The sequence below is a fragment of the Pholis gunnellus genome (genome assembly GCF_910591455.1).
Source record: "Pholis gunnellus genome assembly, chromosome: 19".
Lineage (NCBI taxonomy): Eukaryota > Metazoa > Chordata > Actinopteri > Perciformes > Pholidae > Pholis > Pholis gunnellus.
In genome coordinates, this window is record NC_136546.1 from 13,761,817 (window position 1) to 13,788,613 (window position 26,797).

Sequence of the window (26,797 nt, forward strand, 5' to 3'; positions counted from 1 at the left end):
ACAAAAAACTATGCAGTTAATATGGTGTATGTTCACCAATCTGGAACAGATGATTAGACAAATACGATTTATTTGATAGCTGGACAAATGGCTCATTTAGTGGGAGCAGTTTAGTTATCAAAGCGGGAGTGGCTATGGAAATGTAGCCATATAAAAACAGCAGGTCACGCACCAAAAGGCCTCACATCTTATGCATATTTCTATACTTCTGCACGTTTTAATTATGGGTGTCTGCCGCCTTACTTCTTTTCCAACACCGCTGCCAGACTGGTCCCGTGCAGGAAAGGCTAGTCACTACAGGCGTATAGAGAAGCCCACTGATGGCCCTCCATTCAAATCCCAAATAGAAACACTTTCCAGACCACCAAAAAAAAACTAAATAAACAAACCAATGTCCACTTCAGAGATGGACAAACAAAAACAAAAGTAAGGAGAGGGATGGGAAAGGGGGGGGCAAAATATTTCAGAATCTAAACTCTTGGAATAATATTAATAGCAATAATTTATTTTTTTCTGCAACAGCATCAAGGGACAAACAAATCTCGAAGTGCCAATCTTCAGCAAGCAGTGATGACAAATAATAATAATCATAAACAACAACAATAATAATAATCTAAATAATAATGTACACCCAATAAACACAATGCCCTATCTGCAGGGAAAACACACTTCAAAACATGGTAGAGCTCAGTAGCTATTTGAAACCAAGTCCAAGTCCCACAGACTAGTGCAGACCAAGTCCAGTCTTAGTCCAGTCAATAACCTCACTAGGCCTTGTCTTTGTGTGCATGTGTGTGTGTGTGTGTGTGTGACTGTCCTGTTGGGGACATCTTCAGTAGCACAGTCTATTGGGCACCCGCTTTGCGAGGACAGTTCATTTGGACACCCACTGGATTGGAGGGACACCCCTGGGTGCCAATCGAAAGTCTTTAGGGAACCCAGCAGTGTTCTTAGTAGTGTAAATGGGAACGTAGGAACTCCTTCCACACACTGAGGACTTTGTTAGTGTTGATCATAAAACAAGCCAAACGGATGATTTCACACGGGCCAAAAAAAGCACCCAATAAGATTAGAGTCTCTTCAGTTCAGAATCATACAAAACAAAACAAATAATAACCATCATGAGAATTATCATATAAGAACAACAAGACAATAGCTAGGTCGTTTAGGAACTGCCACAGAGGCTGCAGATTGGGAATGCTACTTCATAACTTTCATACATTCAAAAATAATTTATTCATTTTTTTTTAAAACAGGAAATCAAAGGAAAAGGAAAATAACAAAAGAGAATATTTTGAAAATCTATGAAATCAGAGAGAAATGAAGCCAAAGCATCGTGCGAGTAGGAGGAGGAGGAGGAGGGGAAATTTACTCATGTAGAAGCTCTTGGAGACAATTGGGGGACTTGAAGACCTCGGGGACCTCGCTGTCCAGTTTGCAGATGACCTTGTAGATGGCCTTCTTCCAGGACGGGTCCACGTCTTTGCCGGCCACGATGGCGTTGAAGAACTCCCTCAGTGTGATCTCTGCCACCTCCAGGAAGCGTTCAGGGACCTTTACAGACAGGAAGGAAAGAAATGATTACTCATCTATGGCAGTATATTCTATGTGCATCTGTAGAAAAAAAGCTTTTGAATACATTGCTTCTCTTTAACGAGACAAAACCTGTAAGGCATCAAAATCATCTAGAATTGACTCAAAGCTCAAAAGTGAATTGTTTTGAATTCCAGGAAGGTTTATCTGGTTTCTATGAGGGACTTTTGCTTCCACTCAGCTTTATCCACACACACACACACACACACCTTCACATTTCTATCATTTTGCAGCAGCTTTTTCTTGCATTATGCTTAACACTGTTATCTCCCACCTTGTAGAATATGCTCATATTTTAACAATGGATATAAAACCATAAATGTCCCATCTCTTGAGTTCCTACTTCCTTAAAAGCCAATTGAGGCATCAGCCTGAGAAAAGTCACTTCTTGTGAATTCTCAGGTTTCTCACACCTCCCACTTCCCTGCCCGCAACACAGTGAGCGTGACATCTTTATGAGTCCCACTGTAAATCTGTGATCAAACAAGAAAACGGAGCTGAAGTGAAGAGCGGCAGAGAGGTGCTGGCCAAAGAGGAAGTACTAAATGCTTTGGGAACGGGGAGACACGCCGCCTCTTTAGTGTCCCTGACAGCAGCGCTCACCGACACCATGGAGATGATTAGTCTGGCAAAGATCTGTGACACCTTCCCCCAAGCCAACACTCTGTCACACACTCACACACACACACACACAGTCATGCAAGCGTGAGCACACACACCAGCGCACACACCTCCTTGTGCCAAGGAGATGACACATCCTGTACGGTTACAGAGCTCCAGATAATGCTAAACACACACACACAAGCTACCCTGGTGTATTTGGCTGAGTCTCTTTCCTCGTCTCAAAGCTCCGGGGCGACGCAGCCTTCAGGGGTCACCTGCTTGGATAATGCTGACTGTCTCCCTGCCCGCCTCCCGTGATGCTCGCACACACACACAAACACACACTGTCTCTCACACACACATATACAGCAGCAGCAGCTTGCCCAAACGCCTGACAGTGCGCACTCTGCTCCACTCCTCTCCTCCAGTGTCCTGCAGATACTCATCAGGAGTGTCAGGACACAGCAAGGTTAGTGGCCACTGGAACACACACAAAACGGACGTGTACACACAGGCATGCCTCTTCTCACACACACACACACACACACACACACACACACACACACACACACACACACACTAATACACGCATGGGACAGCCACCCGGCCCCCCTCGGGGTGATGAATGGAGGTTAAGATGCCCGTGTGTCTGGTGTGTGTGCATATCTCTGTCCACTGCTCGAGTGAAAAGGTGAGTCGTGAATAAGGAGCTTGTAAGCTCTGTGTGTGTGTGTATGTTTGATAGAGAGAGGGAACACACAAGCTAACCCAATTTCCCAAATATTGAATTCCCCTCTGCTGGGACAGAAGCGCATATAATTCATTGTTTGGGCTGCTGTCGACTCTGAAATACTGGCACAATGACCCCGGTACGAGGGCAACTATGTGTGTATGCGCTGTAAATGCCTGTGCCGGCATGCGCAACCTTTTCCCAAAAGACCTCGCTAACGGGCCGGTGCAGCGCTAGCGCCCTAGCCATTAGACGCAGGGAGTGCCGCATTACTAAGAATATTTCTGCATGGAATTTCTCCTGACGTTTTGACTATAAAAGGACAGCAAAACGCTGACTGCAAGGAGAAAGCAATGTCAAGGAGAAAAGGGTATTGGTATTTCAGATCCTCTTGACTGAGAGCGCGAGAGAGCGAGAATGGGAGGGAGGGAGAGAGCGATGGCAAGAGAAGGAGGGGCTGAGAAGAGTCTAAGGAGAGGGAGCGGAGCGACAGAACAGAGGGAGTTATTCCTGTCCCACAAGCCTTTGTTTTGTAAGTATGTGTGAGTTGTGTATGTGAGCAAGCTGCCTCCTGACCAGCAGTGAGCCATAACTGTTTGCAACCCCTCCCTTGTCCCACTCTATCCCCTCCCTCACTCCCCCCCCCCCCCCCCCTTCATCTCTCTCTTTCTCTCTAGGGTCAGCTGTTGGGCCTTTGTTCCAGAGGCATTGTGGGGGATTATCCAGTGTGGCCGTTCATTCGCTCGGCTGTCCGGTAAATGGGGCCAATCGCGTGGCTCACAATCCTTCATACATATTTCATAGGGCTTTTTAACAACTTCTCAGAGGAGCCCAAAATTAAAGGACAGATGTACAAAGAGGGGAGGAGAGAGGGAAGGAGGGAGGGGGAAATACAAGTATAGATGGAGGGCTGAGTGTGTGTGTGAATGACTCCTGGAAAAGGCAAACAAAGTGACTGAGAGTTCATTTACACTATGTCGGATGAACCTTCTTCTCTTTGGGTTTTGGTCCACACTATCCAGTGATTTTTCCACCTGAAAACAGGTCTCCAGAGCGGATAAATCAGAAAATGCCATCTTTGCACTTTTGTGTGGAAAATGATGACGAAAGCCTTCTTAGTCATAGTCAGCGGCTGACAGATACATGTCACTTTGTGTGTGATCCCCACTTTAAATGTGAATATAGACAATCACACTGTGCAGGTGTCGTCATTAATCTGCATTTATTTTTAACTGCCAGACTTCTTCACAAACAAGATATGCGATTTGATCAGTATCAGTGTTTGCCTTGTCAACAGGGTGCATTTAAAGTCTGTGATCAAAACGCCAGTTTGTGGTTTATGGAACTGAGGTTTAAACCACTGAGACTGACTGCTGTCTGTCCCGGGCTTTAGCAGTTGTTGGTTGTGTTGTGGAGTATAGTTTGACTGACAAAAGAGAGACAGAAGAGATTGAAGCAATTTTCTGCTCTTCAGCTGTTTCAGCGTTTGTCTGAGATCTTAACGAAAAACAACCTGAAATCCACACCGGTGTGGAAACGTCGTCTTTGCACAGCAGTTTCAAATTTAGCCGACTTAATGTGGAAGAGTCTGAATGAAAGAGGACTAGCCTGACTGAGGTCGACCTCTGCATGTGTCACACACAGACGCACACACGCTTTCTGCTGTGGTTTTGTTCTGAGAAAAGGTGCGAGGAAGACAGAGAGGTTGGAAGTGTGTGTGTGTGTGTGTGTGTGTGTGTGTGTGTGTGTGTGTGTGTGTGTGTGTGTGTGTGTGTGTGTGTGTGGTGATGGGTCCAAAAGAACAAACGCATTCATGAAAAGGGATATTATTGTGTGTAACACAATATGAAAGGAGGAAGAGAGGTGGAGGGGAAAAAGGGAGAAAGGAATCAGCAATAGGACACACGTTTCCCTGACCTTTGCATCATGCTGTGTGTTGGGTAAATACCAATCAAGAAGAAAGGATGAAAGAAACAGAGAGAAAGAAAGAGGGACTTCTCTGACAAGAGGCAGCGATGAGGCAGTTAATCACTCTCATTCACCGACTCCCCCGCTCTGCCTCACAACTCTCTCCCCCATTCTCTCCACCTCTCTCCATCTCCCTCTCTCGTGACAGGTTGCTTTGAGACAGAAGGATAAGCTCTTTTTCAGAGAGAGGGAATCGGATTTCCTGCTTTTTGATGAGATAATAAAATATGACGGAGGACAATAGGAGCCTGTGGACGGCTTGCTGGGACCTATTCACTCCGGCCCCTGTCTTAAGACTGCTTAGACAAACGTTTAAAAAGGTAGCCAGAGGCCCAAGCCCTCGAATAAAGGCTGCTGTTACACACACTGTGTGCAAGTGTATGCGTGTGTATGTGTGTGTGTGTGTGTGTCTTTGCATGTGTTTCGGTAAAGCCTGAGAAATCCCTTCTCTCTCGGTGACTCAGGGTTGAGCTGTTTGTTTGGCCAACGTGTTTCTCCCCTTTGCTTTTGGGAACTGTCAGGAGATGTATTGCACCTTCTATTTGCACAGCGTTGGCCAAACAAGATGAGACCCTGGAAGATAAGGCTGTGTGTGTAAGTGAGTGTGTGCGCTAGTGAGCTGTAGCCTTGAAGGATGAAATGCAGGGACACAACATAAGCCCCCGCTGCCAGCCAGGTTAATTCCTAACCCCAACTCAGCCTGGGAATACCAACACTTCCCATGCTTTTCAGTCACTGTATTTGTCCGTGTGTGTGTATGTGTGTGAGACAGGGAATTTATAGATTTTGTTTTGCACTGAACGCCATTGATGGGGTCATCTGGCACTGATGTATACTACGTTTCTTTGCGGTGACTGTATCTTAAGAATATTCTCACTTCTGCTGACAGCGAAAACATATGTTTCAAAACAAAGGCTGAAATTGAAGTTGAGCGGGCCGGCGACCTTTCAGTGAGTCAAGCCAGAGCTTCCCGAACCTCGAACGCACACTCACAACATAGACCCCTGTGCCTCACGTATCTGCTCTGATCAATAATCTACAAAGGCCGTGATAAGCCCTTGGTCCACACTGTCACTTTAGGCAAACACAACCCATGTCCCCTTTCTTCCTACTCCCCACATTGCTTGTCCCCAACCCCCTCTCCCGCTGATAAGACTGTGCCATGGCTGAAGAGTCCAGAGAACGGGCAGAGTCACGGTGGATCCTTCGTTTGATCACGTCCTTTCCAAGTACTTCATTTCCTTCAATTTTATGAAAATCTAGATTTTCCTGACTTCGTCTCAAATCCTCAAATCTCTCATCCGTTAAGTGTGCGTTTTTCTCTGTGCTTAGGCGACTACTGGGACGGGAAACCGGCCTCAAAGCTGAGCAAACACCAGCCACCCTCATTCCACTGATAGCCTTGTGAACAGGGAGCCTTGAGGGGCTGTTGCGTATATATGTTCGTGTGTGTGTGTGTCTTACTGTCTGGTGTGTGTGTACGTATGTGAGCATGAGCACTAGCGTCACATGGGCTCTTCTCAAGGTGCACCTCCGCTAGGGAGTCAAGGACAGGACAGGGTCAAAGCCACTGATGAAGTCGCTCTCCTATCCCATCTTCCTCGCTCCTCCCGCCATCTTTACTTATCTCAACCCCCCACCCTTACACACACGCACGCTGCAAATTCATCTCATGTCGTGGCCTCTTTTGACAGGTATTTCCTCCCATCTTGCCACATCTTCTCTTTGCCTTATTTTATAGAAATTGCCGATTATGCCAAAGGTGCTAACTTTATATCAAACCAGGCAACAGACAATAAAATAATCTGTGCTCAGAAGAATTGCACACAGCAGGGGAAGCCAGAAATCACAGTTCAAGCCGTTGTTTAGAGACTTAAAAATTCATCGTCTGAGCTTGTATGGCAGACACAGGCTGAGAGAAAGCGATCTAAACGAAGGGGGGTCACAGAGCGCTGTAATGGGGCCCCTGGAGGTCAGAAAGTCAACCCGGCACAGAGAGACAGAGAGAGCAGGAGGCAGAAGGGAAAGAAAGGAGCAAGGGAGTCTGGAAGATAGGAACAGGACATCTGGAGAGGAAGAGAACAGAGGGAGGGAGGGAGAGGAAGAATAGAAGGGTAGGAGGAAGGAGGGTGTGGGTGGGTGGGCAAACAATAAAGGATGGAGAGCAAGGAGCTGCCACGAAGGAGGGAGGATGTATAGAAGGAGAAAGGAAGGAAGGGCAAGTGAGAGAACAAGATGGCAGGAGAAGAAAGAAATATAATAAACTGCAGATTGAATTGAAGGAGGGAGAGTTTGGCATCATCAGGGGAAATGGGAAGTCTGTGTGTGTGTGTGTGTGTTTGTGTGTGTGTGTGTGTGAATGGGGGGTTGCTTTGACACATCTGCAGCTCTGATGCACGCCCTGGTCATTTTGGCATGAGTCCCTTTGCCACGCTTCATTAGTCTCACACACACACACACACACCCACACACACACACACACACACACACACACACACACACACACACACACGGAGGAAGACCAAAATGGTCCAGAAATAATGACATAATCAGCAGCTGTGCCACAGAGCAGGCTGCCCCTCACAAGGTGACCAGGGACAGAAGGAGGGAGGAGAGTGGAGAAGAGTGGAGTAGGAGGAGGAGGAGGAGGAGGAGGAGGAGGAGGAGGAGGGGGGGGTTACATGGAGGAGAATCAATCGTTGGATGAGCGCAGTGAGAGGATGTGTTTGTGTGAGCAGGTGAGAAAGGCGGAGAGGGGATCATGTAGTTCTTTAAGTGATTCCTTGCTACCCCGGGTGCCCCAGGCTCTACACGCAGCTCTGGTCATTTAATCAGTGCACAGAATGAAGTGGCTTATTCTCACATACACACCGACACGTATGCGTGCGCACACACCACTCCGGGAAGAAAAGACCTGTCAGGCTACGTCAAACGGGGGCCCTCCAATAGTCCCCGGCTATTCATTGAGAAGCAGATGATCCTGCTCTCTATTCTTTTCTTTCCTTAACTCTTCCCACTAAGAGAAACTTAAAAGCCAAGATAAATGGCAAATTATGCTCATGGCACAGCGAAGGTTTGCGGTAATATCTGAAGAAAAAGAGCAACTGGGGTACCGTGACCTCACTAGTTTTGTTACCAGTCTTTCTTTAAACGGTTGGTTCACCCCAAAAAACCTCACTAAGTTCTTGTGGTATCTAGCCTTTCCGATCGTTTTGGTTTTATTTGCACTTGGTTTTATTTGCTCTTGTTTTTACTGTTGAACACTGTTAACTACTTTGTATTCTACTAGTATCAGGGGTGAATTGTTTTAATGCTGTGAGCACCACACATTGAGTACCATTCACTTCAATCGTATAGGAGCTGCATAAAAAAATCTCAGAGATGAATATCCCCAAACCTGGGTAAATGAAACTGAAACTATGACATTTGAATGAGAATCTGTCACTACGTATCATAATTTCTTGTTGAACTCTAATCTATCAAAACTGCGATTCGGTTCACATGAACATAAGACGGCGCCTCTCCTCAGGTCATCGTTACTGTCTTAAGTGAACCATCTCTGCAGAATCAGAAGAAATCAAAAGCTATTGTGTTTACTGGCTCTGGTGGGAAAAGCAGGTGCAAACGCACATACATGCACATGATTGCATGTGGGAATACAAGGACGGCATGTACTCTACTTATTATGTGCAGCTGTATATGACAAACAGCTGTAATGTGCACACATGATAAATGCACACATGATAAATGCACATGTAGGGGAGTTTGGTGTGCTTCAACCTTTTCTCTATGAGAGCGATAGGGATTAGGGGAATGACAGTAGATACTGTAGATATGAGGGGGAGAAAGCGGGTGAGGGAAGGTGTGTGTGTGTAGTTGACATAAACCCACTGGCAAATTGTATTGGTTGTATTTTTGGCAGCTCTGAACTTAAATCTATACTGCCAGCTTTTCATCTCTCTCCCTCTATCTTCTACCACTTTTTGTCTTCAATCGCTCTTCAAAGAGAACCCTAGAGCCTTTTACTGAAAACACCACACCTGTGAGCAAGTGTGTGTTCTTAGGTACGTATGTATGTTTATACATGTTTGTATCTGCGTCTTTGCCTGTGCATCCAGTGCAACGGCCGTGACCTTTTCACCTCAAATTCCCTGAGGTCGAACCCGGGTCAAAGACGCACCCCACGCACACAAACACACCATGCCCTACGTAGTGAGAAAACCCCAAAACAAAACAACAGGAATGAAGGAGTGCAAGACAGGGAGGGGAAAAGCAGGAGGAGGAGGAGAAAATAGACATTAGCCTCTCTGGGTTGAGAACAAATGGAGCCCCGAGAGGGACGTGAAGAGGAGGAACGAGGGAGTGAGGGGGGAAGGAGAGGTGAAGCACACAATGCTATGGGGCACGGCGGTTGGACAGACAGCATCTGCTCTCATCTCTCTGTGGCTCTGGTAATGGATGGAGAGTTGGAGAGACACGAGAGAGCGGTAAGGAGGGAGACGAAGAGGCCGCGGGAGGAAAAGCTGGAATATAAGCCGGGTGACGGAACGGGAGATAAAACTTTAAAAAGTTTTTCTTTCTATATTTTGTCATTTTGGATGAAAACAAAAAAAACACTGTGGACAAGTGTGTGTCTGTGGGAGGGCGTTATCAATTCAAATAGAGGGATGACAGACGGATGGACGGACAAAAGAGGAAGAGGGACAAAAGGAGTGAGACATCTTTCCAATAGGAGAAAGAGCAGCTGATAAGGGTGGACACACGATACCCGCGTGTGTGTGTGTGTGTGTGTGTGTGCGGACGAAGGCTTCTCACCATGTTTGCTGGTATCTCGCTCTCACATAGAGATCATAGGGACTTCCTCTTTTAAATGCCGAGGTGTGTGTATGTATTAGTGTATGTGTGTCCTCTGTGGGAGGAGTGGTCACTGACAGAGGAAACTTGGCCTAGTCTGTCTTATGGAAATCTGAGAGTTTCCCAGAGCCATCATCAAACCTCTCTATCAGACCCCACCTCTCTCTCTCTCTCTCTCTCTCTAGCCCATTACCAGGTCACACACATTCCTGTCTTATGAAAGATGATGTGTGTTGTCATTGGGGGTTCAAAGACAGAAAGAGGGGGCTGCGGAGTATAAAGAAAAGGACACTAAGCGAGAATTTTCACTTGAGTCCTCACATGAAAGCGCTGCTCGCTCAAAGTCAAGGCTTTGGGAGGCCGGGTTTGTTTCGGAAGACTTTGATGCGATGGACAGAGCGAATGAGAAGCGGAGAAGAAAGAGAAGAAGAGAGGGGATCAGGAGGGGGGCTGAGAAAAGAGGAAAGTAGAGCTGGGGTCTAGGTAATTAACGGCAAGCTCTTTAATTACTGCTGGTGTTCATTATGCCAGAAGGAATGTGACAATTATGCCATTAAAACTTCCTAATGGGGGGAAAAAGCGAGGGAGAGGAGGGGGGGATAGCGGAAGACATGCAAAAGAGGATGAAAGAATGAAAGGAGAGAGGCAACAGAAGGAAGAGAGAACGACGAGAGGGAGTGAGGGAGGAGGGATATGAAAGGAAAAGGGGAAACAATCGCGACAAAAGAGAAGCTGGGAGGGAGATGGGGAGCGTATTAGGCCAGCACAGTGACAGAGCAGATTAGCATCAAACAAGAAAGGCCACAGACGTGTGTGTGTGTGTGTGTGTGTGTGATCACTGAAACAGAGGACATATTCATTCCAAAGACGCCACCAAGGTGGATGGAACTTTGATGATGCAGAATCTGGCAAAGGGAAAACTCTGTGTGTGTGTGTGTGTGTGTGTGAGAGAGAGTGTGTGAGAGTGTATGCTTGCTGAATCTGCGTAGGCTCCTGTTTCAAGTGGTGGTGCAGGCAGGTAGGGGAGGAAGAGGAGGAGGAGGAGGAAGAGGAGAGATCCACAGAAAAGGGCCTTGGGGGCATCTTGATACACATCCAGTACATTTCCATCTCCACATTACCTCTATGACTCACGCACACACTCACACACACATGAGACGGAAAAACATAACAAATGTGTCCGCGCACATACGTAATACACACAAACACACCATTCCCACACCAACATCAAACAGCAAAAAAAAACACACAACCCACGCACCGGCACTCACAAACACATACTGTCACACACACAAATATCACCCACACACACACACACACACACCAAAAAGCCACACACAAACACTTAACACGCAGAGTCTTCATGCTCACCAAGGCGGTTGGTTTGTCAGGGGGGTTAGAATTTGCATGGCTGGGCAAATTTTCCTTGTGCTAAACTCTAATCAGCTCCTGTATCTCTCAGACACCTGCCCAGCAAAAAAAAAACCTTAATATGCAAAACACCTTCCCTCCCTCCTCCACTGCTGCAGCTCCTCGGCCAACAGAAGACTTATTCACCTGCCTCTCTCACTCTTGTCCTCTCGGTCTGTCTTCTTGCAAATTTTCACATTTATGTATGCAAATAGGCTGTTCCCCTTAAGCCTGTTTGAACAGTAGCTTCCTGGTGCCGGGAGAAGAATGATAGTTTTGTCTGAGATGTTAAGTTTGTCAGGGGAAAAAGGTGGCATGTCACCTGTGTTTGGGCAGCTACGGCGTTTTCCGTAGGGCGTTTTCGCAGAGGTTGTTTTGTCAATGTTTTGGGTTTTTTTCTCTAACCGGTTATGTGAGTCACGCAAACGCTAAGAATCTTTTGGATTGATTTAATTTCTTTAAAGTGAAATACAGTGTCAAGTCAAAGATATATAATTATATAATTGTGTCCCCCAGTTTACATTTGTCTCAACTGCTCCGCAATACAACACTCATGAAGTTAGATTTTTAGCATTTGATATTTTTAGGGCCCAAACAAAGTAAAGCCAACGCTGAATGAAAGTCCAAAAATGTGTTTTGCTCATTGTTTCTTCTTTTTAATGTTTGACTGTGCAGTATGATGTATGTGCATGTTTGACAACCTCTGCTGAAGAGGGAAAGTTTCTCTGTGCTCACTGTAAATCTGAGTTTAACATGTAACACGTGTGTGTACAAGCTCGATATTGTGACATCACAACTAAACTGGAAGCCATGTGGTCCAAAATGAAACTTGTGTGATGTGGAAAGTTCAAGTCTACAGTGCACATACACTGATGGACTTTTTGGGAAATATCTTGCGTCCAGCAAATAAAGATATTGTCATATTCATAGATTCTGGATTGTTGATGAGGGAGAGAGAATAGATGTAATAAAAAAAAAAAAGGCCGAGTGTTTATATATGCCTACATCTCTTAACTTCACAGGGTAATTTAGCACGTATCTATAAGAATCAAGTTTGTGAAGCTGTATGTTTTTGGGATATTATTTACTTTCATTTCCTGTGTCAGATTGTTTTCCATAAGCAAGATCAGGAAAAATGAAACCCAAATGAATTGGTGGTGTAAAAACCTCAACTTTGCAGAGGGTTGTAGGTGAAGTGTCACTCTCTTCTTGGTTTAAAATGATTTCCCATCTCAATAATCAAAAAATTCATCATGAGCAGCTGAACTGAAGGAATCGTGTCATTTTTCTTTGTGCTATGCTCTGATGGACTTTGGGCTTATTGAGACCTCATATATACAAGTGCCTCTGCCTGCCAGAGCCTTTCAAAGCCTCCCTTAAGAGAGCTGAAGATGGATGTGGGGAAGTGTGTGTGTGAGTGAGTGAGTGTGTGAGTGAGTGAGTGCGTGTGTGTGTGTGTGTTTGGGTGCACACAGAGAAGCCCCAGTGGACAAATAACGGACAGAGAGAGATAGACGTAAACAGAGAGAAAGAGAGTGAAGCACTTTAAATGTGAGCGCTGCAAAACTCCCACTGCTCGCAAGGGCACTTCTCTCCTGCACGTCATCTCTCTTTCCCCCCCTTCTCTCCTTCTACCCTTCTTTCTCCCCTTCCCATTCCCCTCGATTCCCTTTCTCCCTCCCTCCCTTCATCGTTTTCTCCTTTGTCTCCGAGCTCTCACCCTCTATCCCCTATCTATCCATCTCCCTCTTCCCCCTCTCCCCCTCTTTCTCTCCCCTTCCTCTCACTAAAACAGTAGGACGCTTAACCTTGATAACAGTGAGATTTTTCCCCCCTCAAAGTGACACACACACACACACACACACACACACACACACACATACACACTGGAGAAGTGCTTTGCCAGCATGCCAGGCCGGTCCAAGGGACGGCTGTACCCTTCGAGGTGAACAGGACACTTGGAAATGCAGCAACAACAAAACACTCACACACATAGATCTCTCTGTCAAATACACACACACACACACACAGAGACACACACAAACCCAGATCACTCCAGGTCCTTCTTAACACAAGCCTTTTAAAGGTCTATTGTCAGCTGACATTGAGAGAGCACTGGCAATCCTGAAATACACACACACACACACACATTTTTACACACACGCGCGTACACTAAAAAAAGGAGAAGTGTGAAAAATGAAACATATTAAAGGTGAAGTTGCCCAACGAGAATTTATGATTACAGTACGCTGGAAGACAAACACATAAACATCTCACCACAGATAGGTAAATGAGGACAGGGAAGTGAAATACAGTTTCTCAAAAACACACACACACACACACACTAAGAACCACTGAGGGGAAATTAACAGTGAGGAAGAGGCATACGAGCGAGGTGTCAGTAATGTTTCTTCCTCATTGGATGAGAGTTCCTCGAATGACGCACACTTTATAAAAAAATATTTTCTTAATATTATTGCTGTCCAGCGGAAACCATGTGGCTCCAAAACTTCAGGTAAATTGAAGCGTTTAGTTGAAAGCTGGAAATGTTTTTTCACAGCACAGCGACGATATACATTATAGTACAGTGTGCCCAGGGCGGCAGGATGTACAAGAGACTTTGAACTCAGCATTGAGAACAGTCACAGCGAGGCGGTGTCAGAGAGGACACAGTGAGACGGTGTCACACTACCCGTCTGCATCACGAGGTATCGGGTGTAACGTTTTTTTTCGATATGGATCGCATTAGCTCTCAGCTCCTCCTCTCACATACAACGATTCTTTTCCTGCATGAAACTGATGAAAGTGTTGGTGTTTACCTCAAAGTCATTGGCCTTGTTGTAGTGCATGTTGAGGGCTCGGAAGAGCTCGCTGTCGCGGGCGACGCCCAGATCCTCGACTCCAGTGACTCCGTCGTTGATGGACTGGCGGGCGAACTTCTCCATCTGGATGTAGTAGAACTCCCTGAAGTTGCTGAACCACTTGATCAGCTGGGAGGTGATGCAGCGATTAAACTGGAACGAGAGATGAGGAGGAGTTGGCATTGCTTAGGTTGTCAGTATTTGTTGAAGAAACAGAAATATAAATGGGGTCTGAAAATAGTCTTCATGCAAGCAGTGTCGAGTAAAGACTGTCACGTCTAAACCTTATTAAGCCATTGGATTTGAGAAGAAGTGTGAGGATCACAGCATGTCATTTCACATCAGGGAGTTGCGACGTGAGGTGATAACTTAAAAGGCCGTGAAGAAACCGAGAGAAAGATAAAAGACAAGAGCAAAAAACAGGTCGTGGAGAGAGGGGAGATAATAGAGACATTAAGTAAGACAGCGAACAAGAGGGGGTGGGGGGGGTGAGAGTGTGTGTGGTTCATCCTCCCCACTGGGAGCAGACCTCCCCCTATCATAACCCTGAGAGTGGAGAGAGAGGTGGAAGAAGGGAGGGGGGGGGGGGGGGGGCGAGACCGCAAACACATAATTGACCAGAAAAACGATTAAGTCATCATCTGAAGCGCCCTGGCCCGCAGGGGGCTCAAACATGTACTTAACCCCGTTCACCAATTACACCCCGATTCTCCTCCCCTCTACGCACCTCTCGGGCAGAAAGAAAGGGGAAGAAAAAGAGCACAAAAAAAGAAAGAGAGGGAAAGACAGAGACGATAAGCGCTGCGAAGAAGGCTGTGGCTATCTGATCTGTGCCGCTCGGCTGGATTCAATAGGGTGAGGTAAACCTATTAAGAGCCTCGGCTGGTCCCAGCTCTTTTTCCGCCTGGTCTCAGCAGTGAAAACACACTGTCTAAACATCCAAACCACTAGATAAGGACCTCGGGGGCTCAGGATAGCTGCCTAGCTCATTCACCCTAAAATGCCCCACTACAACCTCCGATCAATCCCCTGAAAACATACAAATAAAACCGTTACGTCTTTCCTCAGTGATTCCCAGAAATGACATCTCATAAATTGCCAAATCTAGCCTGTGAAACCTTGATACCCCTAACCATAACCCCCACACCCTTCATCCACACACACACACACACACACACACACACACACAGGCCTTCACTCCTCCCTCCCCTCTGCTCTTTTTGTGGCGCTGGAAGAATGGGGGGACAAAACGCTACTAAACGCTGAGCGGACTGCTCGCTGGGGAGGCAGAGCGGTTTTGACATGGAGATTAGGCTCTGGCTATTGTTCGACAACACGGACACGCACAAACATGCGCGCACACTCTTCGCGATCTGGGATGGAAGTCGAACACACGCAAGCACACGAAGATGGGCGGGCGAGGCCACTGACTGATAGGAAAGTTGGCCAATCATGAGCGGCGATAGTGTTGGACCAAGGTGGGACGGGGCTAAAGGAGAGGGGCTGAGCCTTTCTGGAATGATCAGCAGATGACATAATGGTGGAGTGGAAAAGAATAAGTCTGCTGACATTGTTTGGCTGTGGTCTGGGAGGGTGTATGTGTGTGTGTGTGTGTGTGTGTGTGTGTGTGTGTGTGTGTGTGTGTGTGTGTGTGGGGGGGGGGGGGGGGGGGGGGGTAGCATGGTGGCTGTCCTAAAGTGCAGGGTAAGCATAAATGGGAAAATGAGGGAGGGAGGATAGGAGGACGGGTGCAGGTCAGCGGCGTTGGACAATGGGGTTTCGCTGGTGGGTGGGGGTGGGGGGCAGAAGGTCGGAACGTGAGCAGTCAGCAAGCTGGGGTCGTGACATCGCAGTGTCAAACAAACAAACTACTGACACTTACAAATACATCGGCTGCACGGGGCTATTCTTAAACACACACACACTGTAGCAGACGGCCGGAGTGTGACAAAGCACAAACACACTGTTTCATTTAAGTTGTCAGTGTGGTATAAACCTTTCCTTGTGTGTAAGATCGGAACAATGCCATGTTGGGTGTGGGTCTGAGACGTTTAGTGAATTGGCGTCGATCTACGCAAGCATGTGTGCATACATGCATCCGAGCGCGTGCGAGGTTGAGCGCTACATACTGAGATTAAAGTCAGTGAAAGAGTTGCCATCGCTCATGCGGGAGACCTTTGGTGTCACTGCAGCAGAGTGACGGATAGATTTGTCATTTGGACAAGGATTACTTTATTATACGGACAGCTCAGGAGAAGATGTATTAGGGCCTGTGCAAGTGAACATGAACTGTAGCTCAATCACAGCACAGAGCAACACAAAAGATACAATATTTACTGTGCATGCAGGTAAATACACTAAATTACATTATATCTGCATCAGCTGCAACCAACACACTCAGGGACTCAATTTTGGCAAGTCCCCCCGCAGCTTCCAGCGGTCTTGGTTCATTAAGCTGCTGGCGGGGGACAGAGGCCCCCTGATAGCGGCTAAAGACGAGTGTGTTCAGTGTATAAGGAGGGAATTGGTTCAAAGGAGCACATCACTGCAGCTCCTTAATCAGAGCTGGCAGGGGTCAGCCCGCACAGACATGAGATGCAACGAGAAAAATGTGTGTTTGAGCATATACGTGTGTATAAAGGTGTGTGTGTGTGTGTGTGTGTGTGCGAGCGAGCGAGCGCCTGGCTGAGAGGCAGATGAGAGAGAGACAGCGAGAGCGTGTTTCTCACACTCACACTCAAGAGCCTGTGAAAGGTCAGCGCTTAGTGCTAACAGCACAAGATAGAAAGGGGTGCGCACACACACACACACACACACACACACACACACACACACACACACACACACACACACACACACACACACAGACACGCTCTGCTCATGCAAAGGCGCATACTTAAGTCCAGAATAGGAAAACACTCAAGTATCCTTGGTTAAACTATATTAGTCGCCTGCCAAAAGTATTCAGGCGCTTTGACCGTCAGCATTAAACTTCTGCAAAGGCACATCAGCTAATGTTTGTTTTTTGGTTTGGGATGAAAATGTTTGACTTTTTATCCAATTGTTATTCAGATAAAGTGTGTCTCTATCCAAAACACTTTCTCTCACATAGTGGTCAGCAACGGAGCAGAAAGCACACAGATGACCTCAGAGTGCAAAGCTACATCCAGAACAACCGGAGAGGAGAGCAGAAAGACAGAGAAGCCTGTACGGGCCTCCCTCTCTCCCTCTTTCTCCCTCTTTCCCTCTTTCTCCCTCCCTCTGTCTGTCTCTCTCTCTCTCTCTCTCTCTCTCTCTCTCTCGTAAGCCCCTTCACAGTCATGAGGGCTTTCCAACGTTTCCTGTTTTCGCAGGGGTGAATTGTGGGAGATAATCTCCGGCTGCCTATTGGCTGACTGCACACAAAAAGCGGCCCTGGAAAGCGGGCTTTTGTTACTGCTGCGACTCAAATCCAGCGGCTGGCTTTTCTTTCTCCCCGGCCCCGCCGAGGCACACATACCATGCCACACCATCAGCGAAAAAAAAGAAAAGAGAAGGAATGACATATAGAAAAGGGAAAACCCTCCTGACCTCCGCTACTCCACAGCACATGACTGGCCCAAATACTGAAGCTTGTCCCTAAAAGAGCAATAGAGAGATAGAAGGCAAGATGTGTGTGTGTCAGCTTGTGTTTGCTTAAGAATGAGAAATGTATGTCTACAATACATGAAGGTACAAACAGCCTATAATTAATGTACAGTACACACGCTGTATCTCTTTACAAAGCCAATAACTTTTGCTAACTTTATTAATTGACTTCATTCAATATGTGCATTAATCTGTTATAATGAATCATCCTTTCTCAAAACAATTTCTGAAATCATAATGAGGCGTCTTAAAGCTAGAGGGATAATATAGGCTGGCATTAGCAGTACAAACAATGGCATTTTGACAAACCTGTCAAAACATTTCATAAACATCAAAAGTCAAAAAAGTCACAATAGTCTGAAAAGGAGCCTAATGAAGGGGAACAACAGCTACAGCGTCTCTCGGTTATTAGGGCAACCCACTTCCCACGTTCATTAGATTCTTGACAGTCTGATTAGCCTTTAAGACTTTTGTCTGAGGACAGCCACTCGCTAAGAGGCCGCCCTGGCTGCATCTAATTAGATCGTCAGTCTCATTCCCATACATGTCTGTTAATTTACAGCTTGAGTCTATTGTCCTACTGAAAACAAAAACAAACTAATGTGCCCCATAATCCCCTTAACTATCTTGACCTTGTTTAAGTATCTGATGAGGCCACCAAGAAGAGGCCACCTCCCTGGTAGTGATTAGTCAGTGAAACTGATGAAACTGAAAGTGTTTAAATCGGAAATAGCAGTTGTTGCTGAATGGTTCAAAAGGCAAATAACATAAATGTTAAATCAGTGGGATGCTTCATTATTGAGGACTTTTGTAACAAATCAACATTCGCAGGTGCCTACCCGCTTTGCCAACATGTAACCCTCCTTTTCAACCCGAACCAATAATGTGCTGAGAGAAAAATCATGTGACCCCCGAGTCATGATTGGTGGCGACAGCATCGAAGAGGGGGCAGCTGGGAAAAAAGGGGGAACTTTTATCTTTTGATTTGAATAAGATGGCCTGGATATGTCACAGTGTTTACCCCTCCGTATGGTCCGAGAGGGGCGCACACACACAAAACAACAACGGCACGAACAAACTCGGTCGCCCACACCACAACGGCCATTGTGCGGTTGTTCTTGGTTTTTTTGTGTGCAGCTTACATATTGTGCTTTGTTTTCAAAATTTCCTTCATTAAAATCCCAGTAGAGCTAACGCTCAGCCTTGCTATGTTTCCTAAACGGACTCTTTCAACCCTCCCTCTATCAAACCATCCTCCCCACACCTGCTCAGATAACCACTCCTCCGTCTCTAGGCTCCATCCTCCTCTCTGCCCTCTCTATCCCTCTATTACTCATCCCGCTAATACTCATAGTTTTTCCAGCTCCCTCATGTAAACCCATTCAACTTCCTCTTCCTTCATCTTTTGCATAAAACTGCAACTTAGTGAGGGAAAGGGCCTCGTTTCAGAGGAGCAAACACTGTTCAGGGCAACTGAAGCTGGCACATCCCAATAAATAAATCAAACGTCCCCCTTTAAAGCAGGTGCATTGACAAATGTACAGAAAAGTGTTATCCATCTTTACACTTGTTACACGCAGCAAAAGAAGTCACCATCTCAACAAGATGAAGGTACAGATTAGTTTAGAATAGCTGAAAAGAGACAGTGATGTGTACCAAAATTAAAAAGGAAGAGAACATGTTTTGACATACCTTGACATCAGAGAAGAACATCTTGAGCATATTGGAGCTTGGGTAGCGGCTGTAGAAAAACATGAGCTTGGCCTTCTTCAGATGATTGGGGGAGAGGCCCTCTTGAATCTGAAAATTGCTCCCATTAAGGACAATAACAATTGTTTGGAGGAAAACAACAAATGGCAGATCAAGCAAATGATGTTAGCCCAAATACAATATGTACGTACTAATAATTGGCTGTAAGACTGGCAAGACATCATCATTTGGATGATGGGTAACCGCATTTCCTTTCAGGCATGAATGCAGGCCTGCTGGAGGGAGTGGGGTGGGGGGTGGGGTGGGGGCTGAAGACAGTGCACCAAAGCAAAACCATTTGCTTGCAATTAGCATCGTCCGTATCAGGTGTGAGAGCGTCACGGTAAATAAAACGTTGGCCAGCACTACAGCCGATGCTTTTACATAAGGAGGCTCATTTCACAGTCAAAGCAAGCAAACGCCTTTGCCTACACCCCGCGCTAACCTCCACCCGAAAAAAAAGGAGGAAGAAAAAAGGAGACATTTGCATATCACAGACAAAGACAGCAGTTAACGCCAGTGACGGGCAAGAAGGCCTAATGGCTTGGCGACAACTCATGCCAAGTCTGAATATGACTGTTTGATATTGGCTTCATATCAGTGACAAAACAAGGTCCAGGAGATAGTCCCAAACACCGGCGCAAGCAACATGAAAAACCCTCTCACAGTCGCATAGGCCATATTCAAATACATGTCAGAGGCCTCGTCTTCCTAATGGATCGCCTGGATTGAACAGCAGAGAGGATGGAGATGGGCTGGTGGGGGCACCTTGAGGGATAGTATAGTTCCAACCTTCAATTACATCCCCCTCCTCCTCCCTCTGCTCCACCCCTGCCCCCCAGCCTCGCTGCCGCTGCCAAAGCCTTGGAGGAGCAAAAGAAGGAGGAGGAGAAGGAGAAGAGGGGCTCTGAGGCTTTGGACTCAGCCAGCGATGGGGGTGGGGGGGGGGGGGGGGGTGGGGGGGCTGAAACACATCTGCGCCACCGAACGGCCCAAGCCATTTCCATGGTGAATTAACGGCCGTATAATGCATCTGATAATATCAATCTGGAGGATAAGACATTGAAAAGGGACCGGGGATGGGGGGCGGGCTGCACGTTAAAACCTCAGGCTGTTTCAACAAGGGTTTTCATCAAGCAGAAGCAAGACAGGCCTCTAAATTACACAGAAGATACAGCCCCAAGTTTTCATGAAGACTGTTTACACTCCAGTGGACGAAATACATCGCTCGACATTATTTATGATCTACAGGGGTGGCTGTGATCGTTAAAATCAGTCAAGTGTCCAGATGTAGCTGTAACTATAGAGTGGGAAGAAGGCATCAGCTGCTAGATTGGATTGCCCTTGGCCTCAGGGTTACACAGCAAAGCCAGCAAATACTGAACCACATTGGGTTTGGCTCCTTAAAAACCCTGTCTACTTTGTCTGATTCAGCGAGAGAGAGGGAGAGAGAGAGACTTAGTTGTATACGCAGCGAGGGTCTTGTGGGGGAAACCCTGGCAGACTGGTGTTACTCTGTCAGGCCTGGCCAAAAGAGCAGCACTTCACTCTCCACACCACACCATCTGCTCCAAGTGGAGGGGATACAATGGATCCTCAGACAGAGAGAGGCAGAGGGAGGGACAGAAAAAGAGAGCTCTTTCTCAGTAAGGCAAGGTGGGATTTGTTTGCTGTGAAAGCTGTGCACTAACACTTAGATTAATTTGTTTTTGCTTTTTCAATTAGGATTAGCATCGCTTTACCCTTATCGCTGAAATTAAAAATGATTTTAAAACAAAGACGTCGAGGTTTTACCTCTCCAGCCATGAACAAAATATCCCCTCCCTTCAGATGACAATTAAGAAGCTTCATATCTCCTGATGAGGCATTTTCATCTCTAATTCACTCACAGCTTGCAAATGTAATTGTGATTGGACTTAGGGGTGGCGTGCAAGGCTATTATTTTGTCATGATGGTGCACTCATACCAGGTGGCCCACTGTTCGCTTGCCACATCTGACAAGACATCATCATTCTCAAAACACATCCCCAAAACCCAAAGTCATGAGAGGAAAATAGCTGCTCCACTTCCTAATTCCAGGTGTAAGGACAAGAATATTTGGAGTCGGACTGAGAACAAATGAGGAAATTGATAGCAGCCATCTGCTCCACAGCGCTGCAGAGAGCTGGTGAACTTGAACACACCTCGCAAAATGTCTGACAAGCTGTCTCTGGCTCCGGAGGCTCCGAAAAAAAAAGAAAGCTACAGTATTATAAAACAATTCTACATCAATGGCACATGCTATAAACCGAGAGAGTGGAAATGCAAATAAACTGAGTCATTAATGTCATAGTAATTATAATTAAAAAATGTACAAAGCTCTCTAGAGTAAGCGCCAAACTTTGTTCCTAAACCTGTGATAAAATCAAAAATGAAAGATAAAAAAGTGGACATGTTGTTCTGCCTATTCTTTCCATTTAGGATAGTACATCTGTTAAAACCCTGAATTTATAAATGCTACAATGAAAGCCACAGCATCTGGCATGTGTGGTTATTGTTTGATTGTTTTTTACTTTCTCTCAGTCTCTGTATGTCTCTCTCTCCCTTTTCTCTTTTCATCCCTCCATCGGGAGCCCGTAGAAGCAAAGGATTATGGATCTCTGGAAAGCGTTCACCCTTGGGTCAGAAGACAAGACAAGGCGAGGTAATGAAAGATAAACAGCTCGCTGCAAACACCTGTTAACGTCTGCTTCAAAGAAAAGACAGGGAGGAGGGGGGTTTGCAGGGAGGGAAAACAAAAAAAGAAGTATTTGGCTGCCAAGCAACAGCCGAAGGGCCCCCCGGGCTGTTGACAGATCTTTATGAAATGAAAAAAAAGGGAAAAGAAACGACAATGATTGTGGGCTTTTTACAACAGCGATGGATGATAAGAGGAACACAAGAGAAAACACAAGCAATCATAAATATACATCTTTACTGAGTCCTCAGGCAAACCTTTTGTGACATGCACACACACACACAAAAAGACACAAACACACACACACACACACACACACACACACACACACACACACACACACACACACACACACTCGGAGAAAGGCTAGGCACTCAGGTACTCACAATAGCAAAAACAAGGCATTTAAAGTGTTAAATATGCATATTCACTTAACTAATAATGCCCCAACAGGTAAAGACTGATGGATTAATTTCTTAAGCATGTAATGAATGTTAATGACTTGAAGACAAAGCTTTCAAAGGACAACCAGTGTGACATGAATCAAACTTTCATAAGGGTTAAGAGGTGTTGAATACTTAGGAACTAAGGAGGTATAAGGGAAACAGAGAAGGTACTGAATGTATCTGTTTAAGCTATTAGTCCTGAGTCCCTGGGGGATTCAATATGAGCCTCCCATAGGGGATAGCTTCTTTATCCGTAGGGCATGATTGGGGCGCACTGGGGTTAAACTATAAGGAAGGCTATATAACACCATTGTGTGCCAAGTTTCAGGACGCTATCTCCCTCCTTGTTCTTTCAGGCCATTTTTATAAAAAGGAATTGGGGCAGTAAATGTCGCAGGGACCTAATCTTCGTGAGTAAGTGATATGTGACAAGAGAGCTTTTAAGCACTTAGGATTGGCGATGGAAGAAAAGGCTGAACGGTGCTGTGAGAAGGAAGAGGTAAGAGTATAAAAATAAATACAACAATGCAGTACAATGGAGAGGAGAACAGCAGTGGGAGGAAAAGTGATTCATCAACAGTTTCTTAGGCTAGTATCAAACAGGCTGAAAAAGATTTGATTTTTTAACTCTTTGTGGTTCAGATGCAATGTTTTACACCTGTCCCTACTGGGAATAACCACCTGAAAGCTTTTTATCTGGCTTACACACACATGAGCTGGTCTGAACTCGACCACGTCTTTAAAACATCAGGGTCACTGTCAAACACATTCACTTATTATTGTCTTTCAACCCCCTCAAAACACACACTTTTTTTTTGAAAGGATACATTGCTGCCTGAGTAGGGGGAGATGTCAGCCATGTCCTGGAGGTCACTGCACTCAGACTTGATGAGGGACAGGGAAAGCTCGGCTGTGCTGCCAGGGTGCACTGGTGAACAAGAGCGATGGTGGTGGTGGTGGTGGCCCAGATGGTGAGCTGATGCCATCTTGGTCCTCAGGCTGGTGGTCTCCCGGGACAGGTCCATGGAGTCTGGAGAGGAACGGTCCTTGCCTGGGTAGCCACCCGTGGGCCCTCCAAGGGGACTCTGGAAAGGGTAGCCCATGAGAGGCAGCGGAAAAGGGTGTCTAAAAGATGGGGGGCTGAAGCCCATGGAGGCAGAGAGTGAGGAGGGGTGAAGGACGGGGTGGTGGTGCCCGCCATGGGCACCCACAGCTGAGGACTGGTGGTGGTGGTGGTGGTTGTGGTGGTGCTCACTGGCTGTCTTCCTCACGATTAAGGGTATTGCCTCAGTTTGGTCATTGGTGGGACCTGGCATCCCGGGCATGCTGGCGAAGGAGTCTAGTGGATTGGGAATGATGACATCTCCGAAGCACTGCAGCCTCTGGTTGGCGGTGTGGAAGTTGGGGTTGTCTCCATTGACAGTGGTGGGAAATCTTTCAGGAGGAATGGAAAGTGAGGGGAAGGCTTGCTGGGGTGTGGGGCGGGGAGGCTTGGCAAACACCTTAACCACTGTGTCCACTACCTGGGTCATGGCTGAATTGAGTTCCTGCTTCAGTGTTTCTGCCAACTGTTTACCTTCAGCGTGCATGGAGGAGCCTGGACCTCCCTGTCCTTTGCTCCGGCTGAGCCCCTCTCTTCTTGGCTTCTCTCTGTCTGCGAGCAAGGCCTGCTGCTGAAGCAAGGCCCGCGCCCTGTCCAGGAAGTGGCCTGGGTCCAGGTCGGACATCTCATTGTCAGAGCGCAAGTCATCTCCACCCCGGTCATCGCCGCCAGTGTCAGACCTTGCTGGGCTGTCTTCAGACATGTTTCCTATGTCATTGTTGAGCTCATTGTGGAGGTCGTTGTGTTCCGAGTCGTCGGTTGAGTCATAGATCTGAAAGAACTTCTCCTGCAGCTGACGTAGCTGTTTCTGCATGTCCTCCAGCTGCAGCTTCAGTTGCCGTCGCTCCTCCTGCTTCTGCTCCTTTCTCTGGCACACCAGCTGGGTGAAGCTCTGCTGTTGCTGCTGAGGCAGACGCTGCTTACGCTTGTTCTCTCGGCTGTTACTGCTGCAAACCTCGCCTCCCCGTGGGCTGCTGGGGGCCTGCTGCTGAGACTGGGGGGGTGGGCAGTCTAGATCGATCTCGTGGTCTCCATCCATCTCATGGTCACGCTCATGACGGGAAGCAGCAGGTACCACCACATTGGGTGAGTGGCTCATGCCACGTATAATGTTCTCTACACGGGCTCGCTTGGCACGCAGATGTTCATCATTTAGACGTTCAATGTCAAAGGTGGCCAGGCCAGGACGACCAAAGGGTGACAAGCACTCTTGAGGGGTGCTATCATGGGAGGAGTTACTGCAGGCATCCTCCTGGGGAGCATCTGAACTTGCATTGGAGAGCCCTGATCCGGGGAAGCCGACATCCCCTCTATCACCCCTGTCCCTTCTTTCTCCCCTCTCAAGTCCTCCTCCATTTTTAGCCATGTTATTCTTGAGAAGCTGGGAGATAATGGTGGTGCCAGGGAAGGGCATCATGGTGTCCTCATACGAGTTGGCCCTCTTCAGTAGCTTTCGGAGTACATTGGACTTGGATTCAGTGTCGCTGGCTGACACAATGCCAGGTCCACCATGTGGCTGCACTACAGAGCACTCCATGGAGTCGGTGTCTGATCCGTGGTGAGAGTGGGAGCTCAGAGAGTTCATGGCACTGAAAATGGCTGCTTTGGCGCGGGCAATGTTATCAGTGGTTGTTGTTGTGACTGCTGCTGCGGAGGAAGCTGTGCTGCCTACGGTCCTCTTAACACCAATGTCCACACGTCTTCGCTTGGTCTGTCTGTTCAGGAGGGAGTCGCTGTCATGGTCCGGCATCACGGGCTGCTGCTATTGGGCCATATCCCGCAAACCTCTGGGATCAAATCCTCTTGAGTACCTGGGGGCAAAAATGTACAGAACCATGACTCACCAAAGACAAAAAAATATTTCTGAATCTAAGTCACTCACTCACTCAGGCAGAACATGTCTACATCAATTTCCAAACTAAATCTTCGTTAAACAGAAAAGCTTAAAGGTTTTTACAAGATAGACTGAAACAATAGTCAACATTATGGATATAAAGGGCAGAGTTCTGTCTCAAGCCAGCAGGCAATACCTCCACATATGTTTCTAAAAGGACGGGCACATCCATGATTGCATTTAGGCAGTAAGGACCAGTGACAGAGGGGTAAGGGGAACAAGCAAGATGGGGTCAGAATTAGGCCTTGGCTCGACATTCCAGGGCAAAGTCCTACATTTTATCCTGTCCCCTGTTACACGCCGCGCGGCACTGAACCAGTTCCCACGAAACACAAAGCTGCATAAAATTATGATAATTACTTAAGTACTTGTCCTCATTTCCATTTTTGTGCAGTGTGAGCAAACATAGGAGCTATTAGTTATCAAAATAAAATAAAAAGAAATAGGGTTAAGAGCATCTAAAAAAAAAAAGTAGTTTACAAGGAGAAGCAATGCACATGCCGTTATATACCCTTTATTAAATACTATTACGTAAGTGAACAATCGTTTGGTCAATTCAACAAAATATTGTCATTTTAAACCATGTTTACACATTTTGTAATTTTAAAATGCACGTTCACATTAATCAATATAGCCATCATATCTTAAGCAGTAGGGACGGTGACACAAAAAAGAAAGACAAATAGGCCTATTGATTTTCGTGCCAGCGTGAGCTCACTTCTGTGTTTTTTGTTTGTCTTTTCATCTGGCAAGGGCAGTTAATTCTGCTCAAATGAATAGGTCACAAGGGTCAACTCTGGCAAGGAGCAACTTAAAGCGCTCTTACAAAAACCCTAATGCCCCTCTGAAAGCAAAACGTTTTGTCAGTACAGGCCTGCATCAATACTGCTATGTAAGCAGCGGTGGCAGTGTCTTAGTCAGAGCCATATCAGATGCATCCAATTTCAAAAGTAGTGAGAATATCAGAAACAATTTAAACTCTATGCCTTTCTTTGAAAACATTTTATATTTCAGAGGTTTGTAAATGTATAAATTTGACAATCTCTTTTTTTAACAGCATAAAAGTGGCAAAAGTGTTGCAACAATTTATATTTTTCTTTTTACACTTCAGGAAAACACGAGCCCTTTTTCAGACTCACAGTGGATTCGTAAAAAATAACAAAATATAACAAATACAGAATTATTTATTTGACTCTAATTTTACGGATTGCAAATATACTGAAACATTACTCCAATTTAAGCAA

The 26,797-nt window shown here is 46.4% G+C and overlaps 1 protein-coding gene across 1 annotated transcript in view; it reads right to left on the reverse strand.

The window, feature by feature from the left end:
- Positions 1 to 416: 416 nt before the first annotated feature.
- prox1a (prospero homeobox 1a) overlaps positions 417 to 26,797 on the reverse strand; it is a 28,863-nt gene continuing 2,482 nt past the window's right edge. Inside the window, exons 2-5 of the mRNA XM_079180238.1 lie at positions 23,385 to 25,470; positions 19,339 to 19,446; positions 13,978 to 14,172; positions 417 to 1,554 (exon numbers count right to left, since the gene is read on the reverse strand). Of these exons, the coding sequence (XP_079036364.1) occupies positions 1,369 to 1,554; positions 13,978 to 14,172; positions 19,339 to 19,446; positions 23,385 to 25,409 (2,514 nt within the window). The 5' untranslated portion in view covers positions 25,410 to 25,470 and the 3' untranslated portion in view covers positions 417 to 1,368. The remainder of the gene's footprint in view (positions 1,555 to 13,977; positions 14,173 to 19,338; positions 19,447 to 23,384; positions 25,471 to 26,797) is intronic.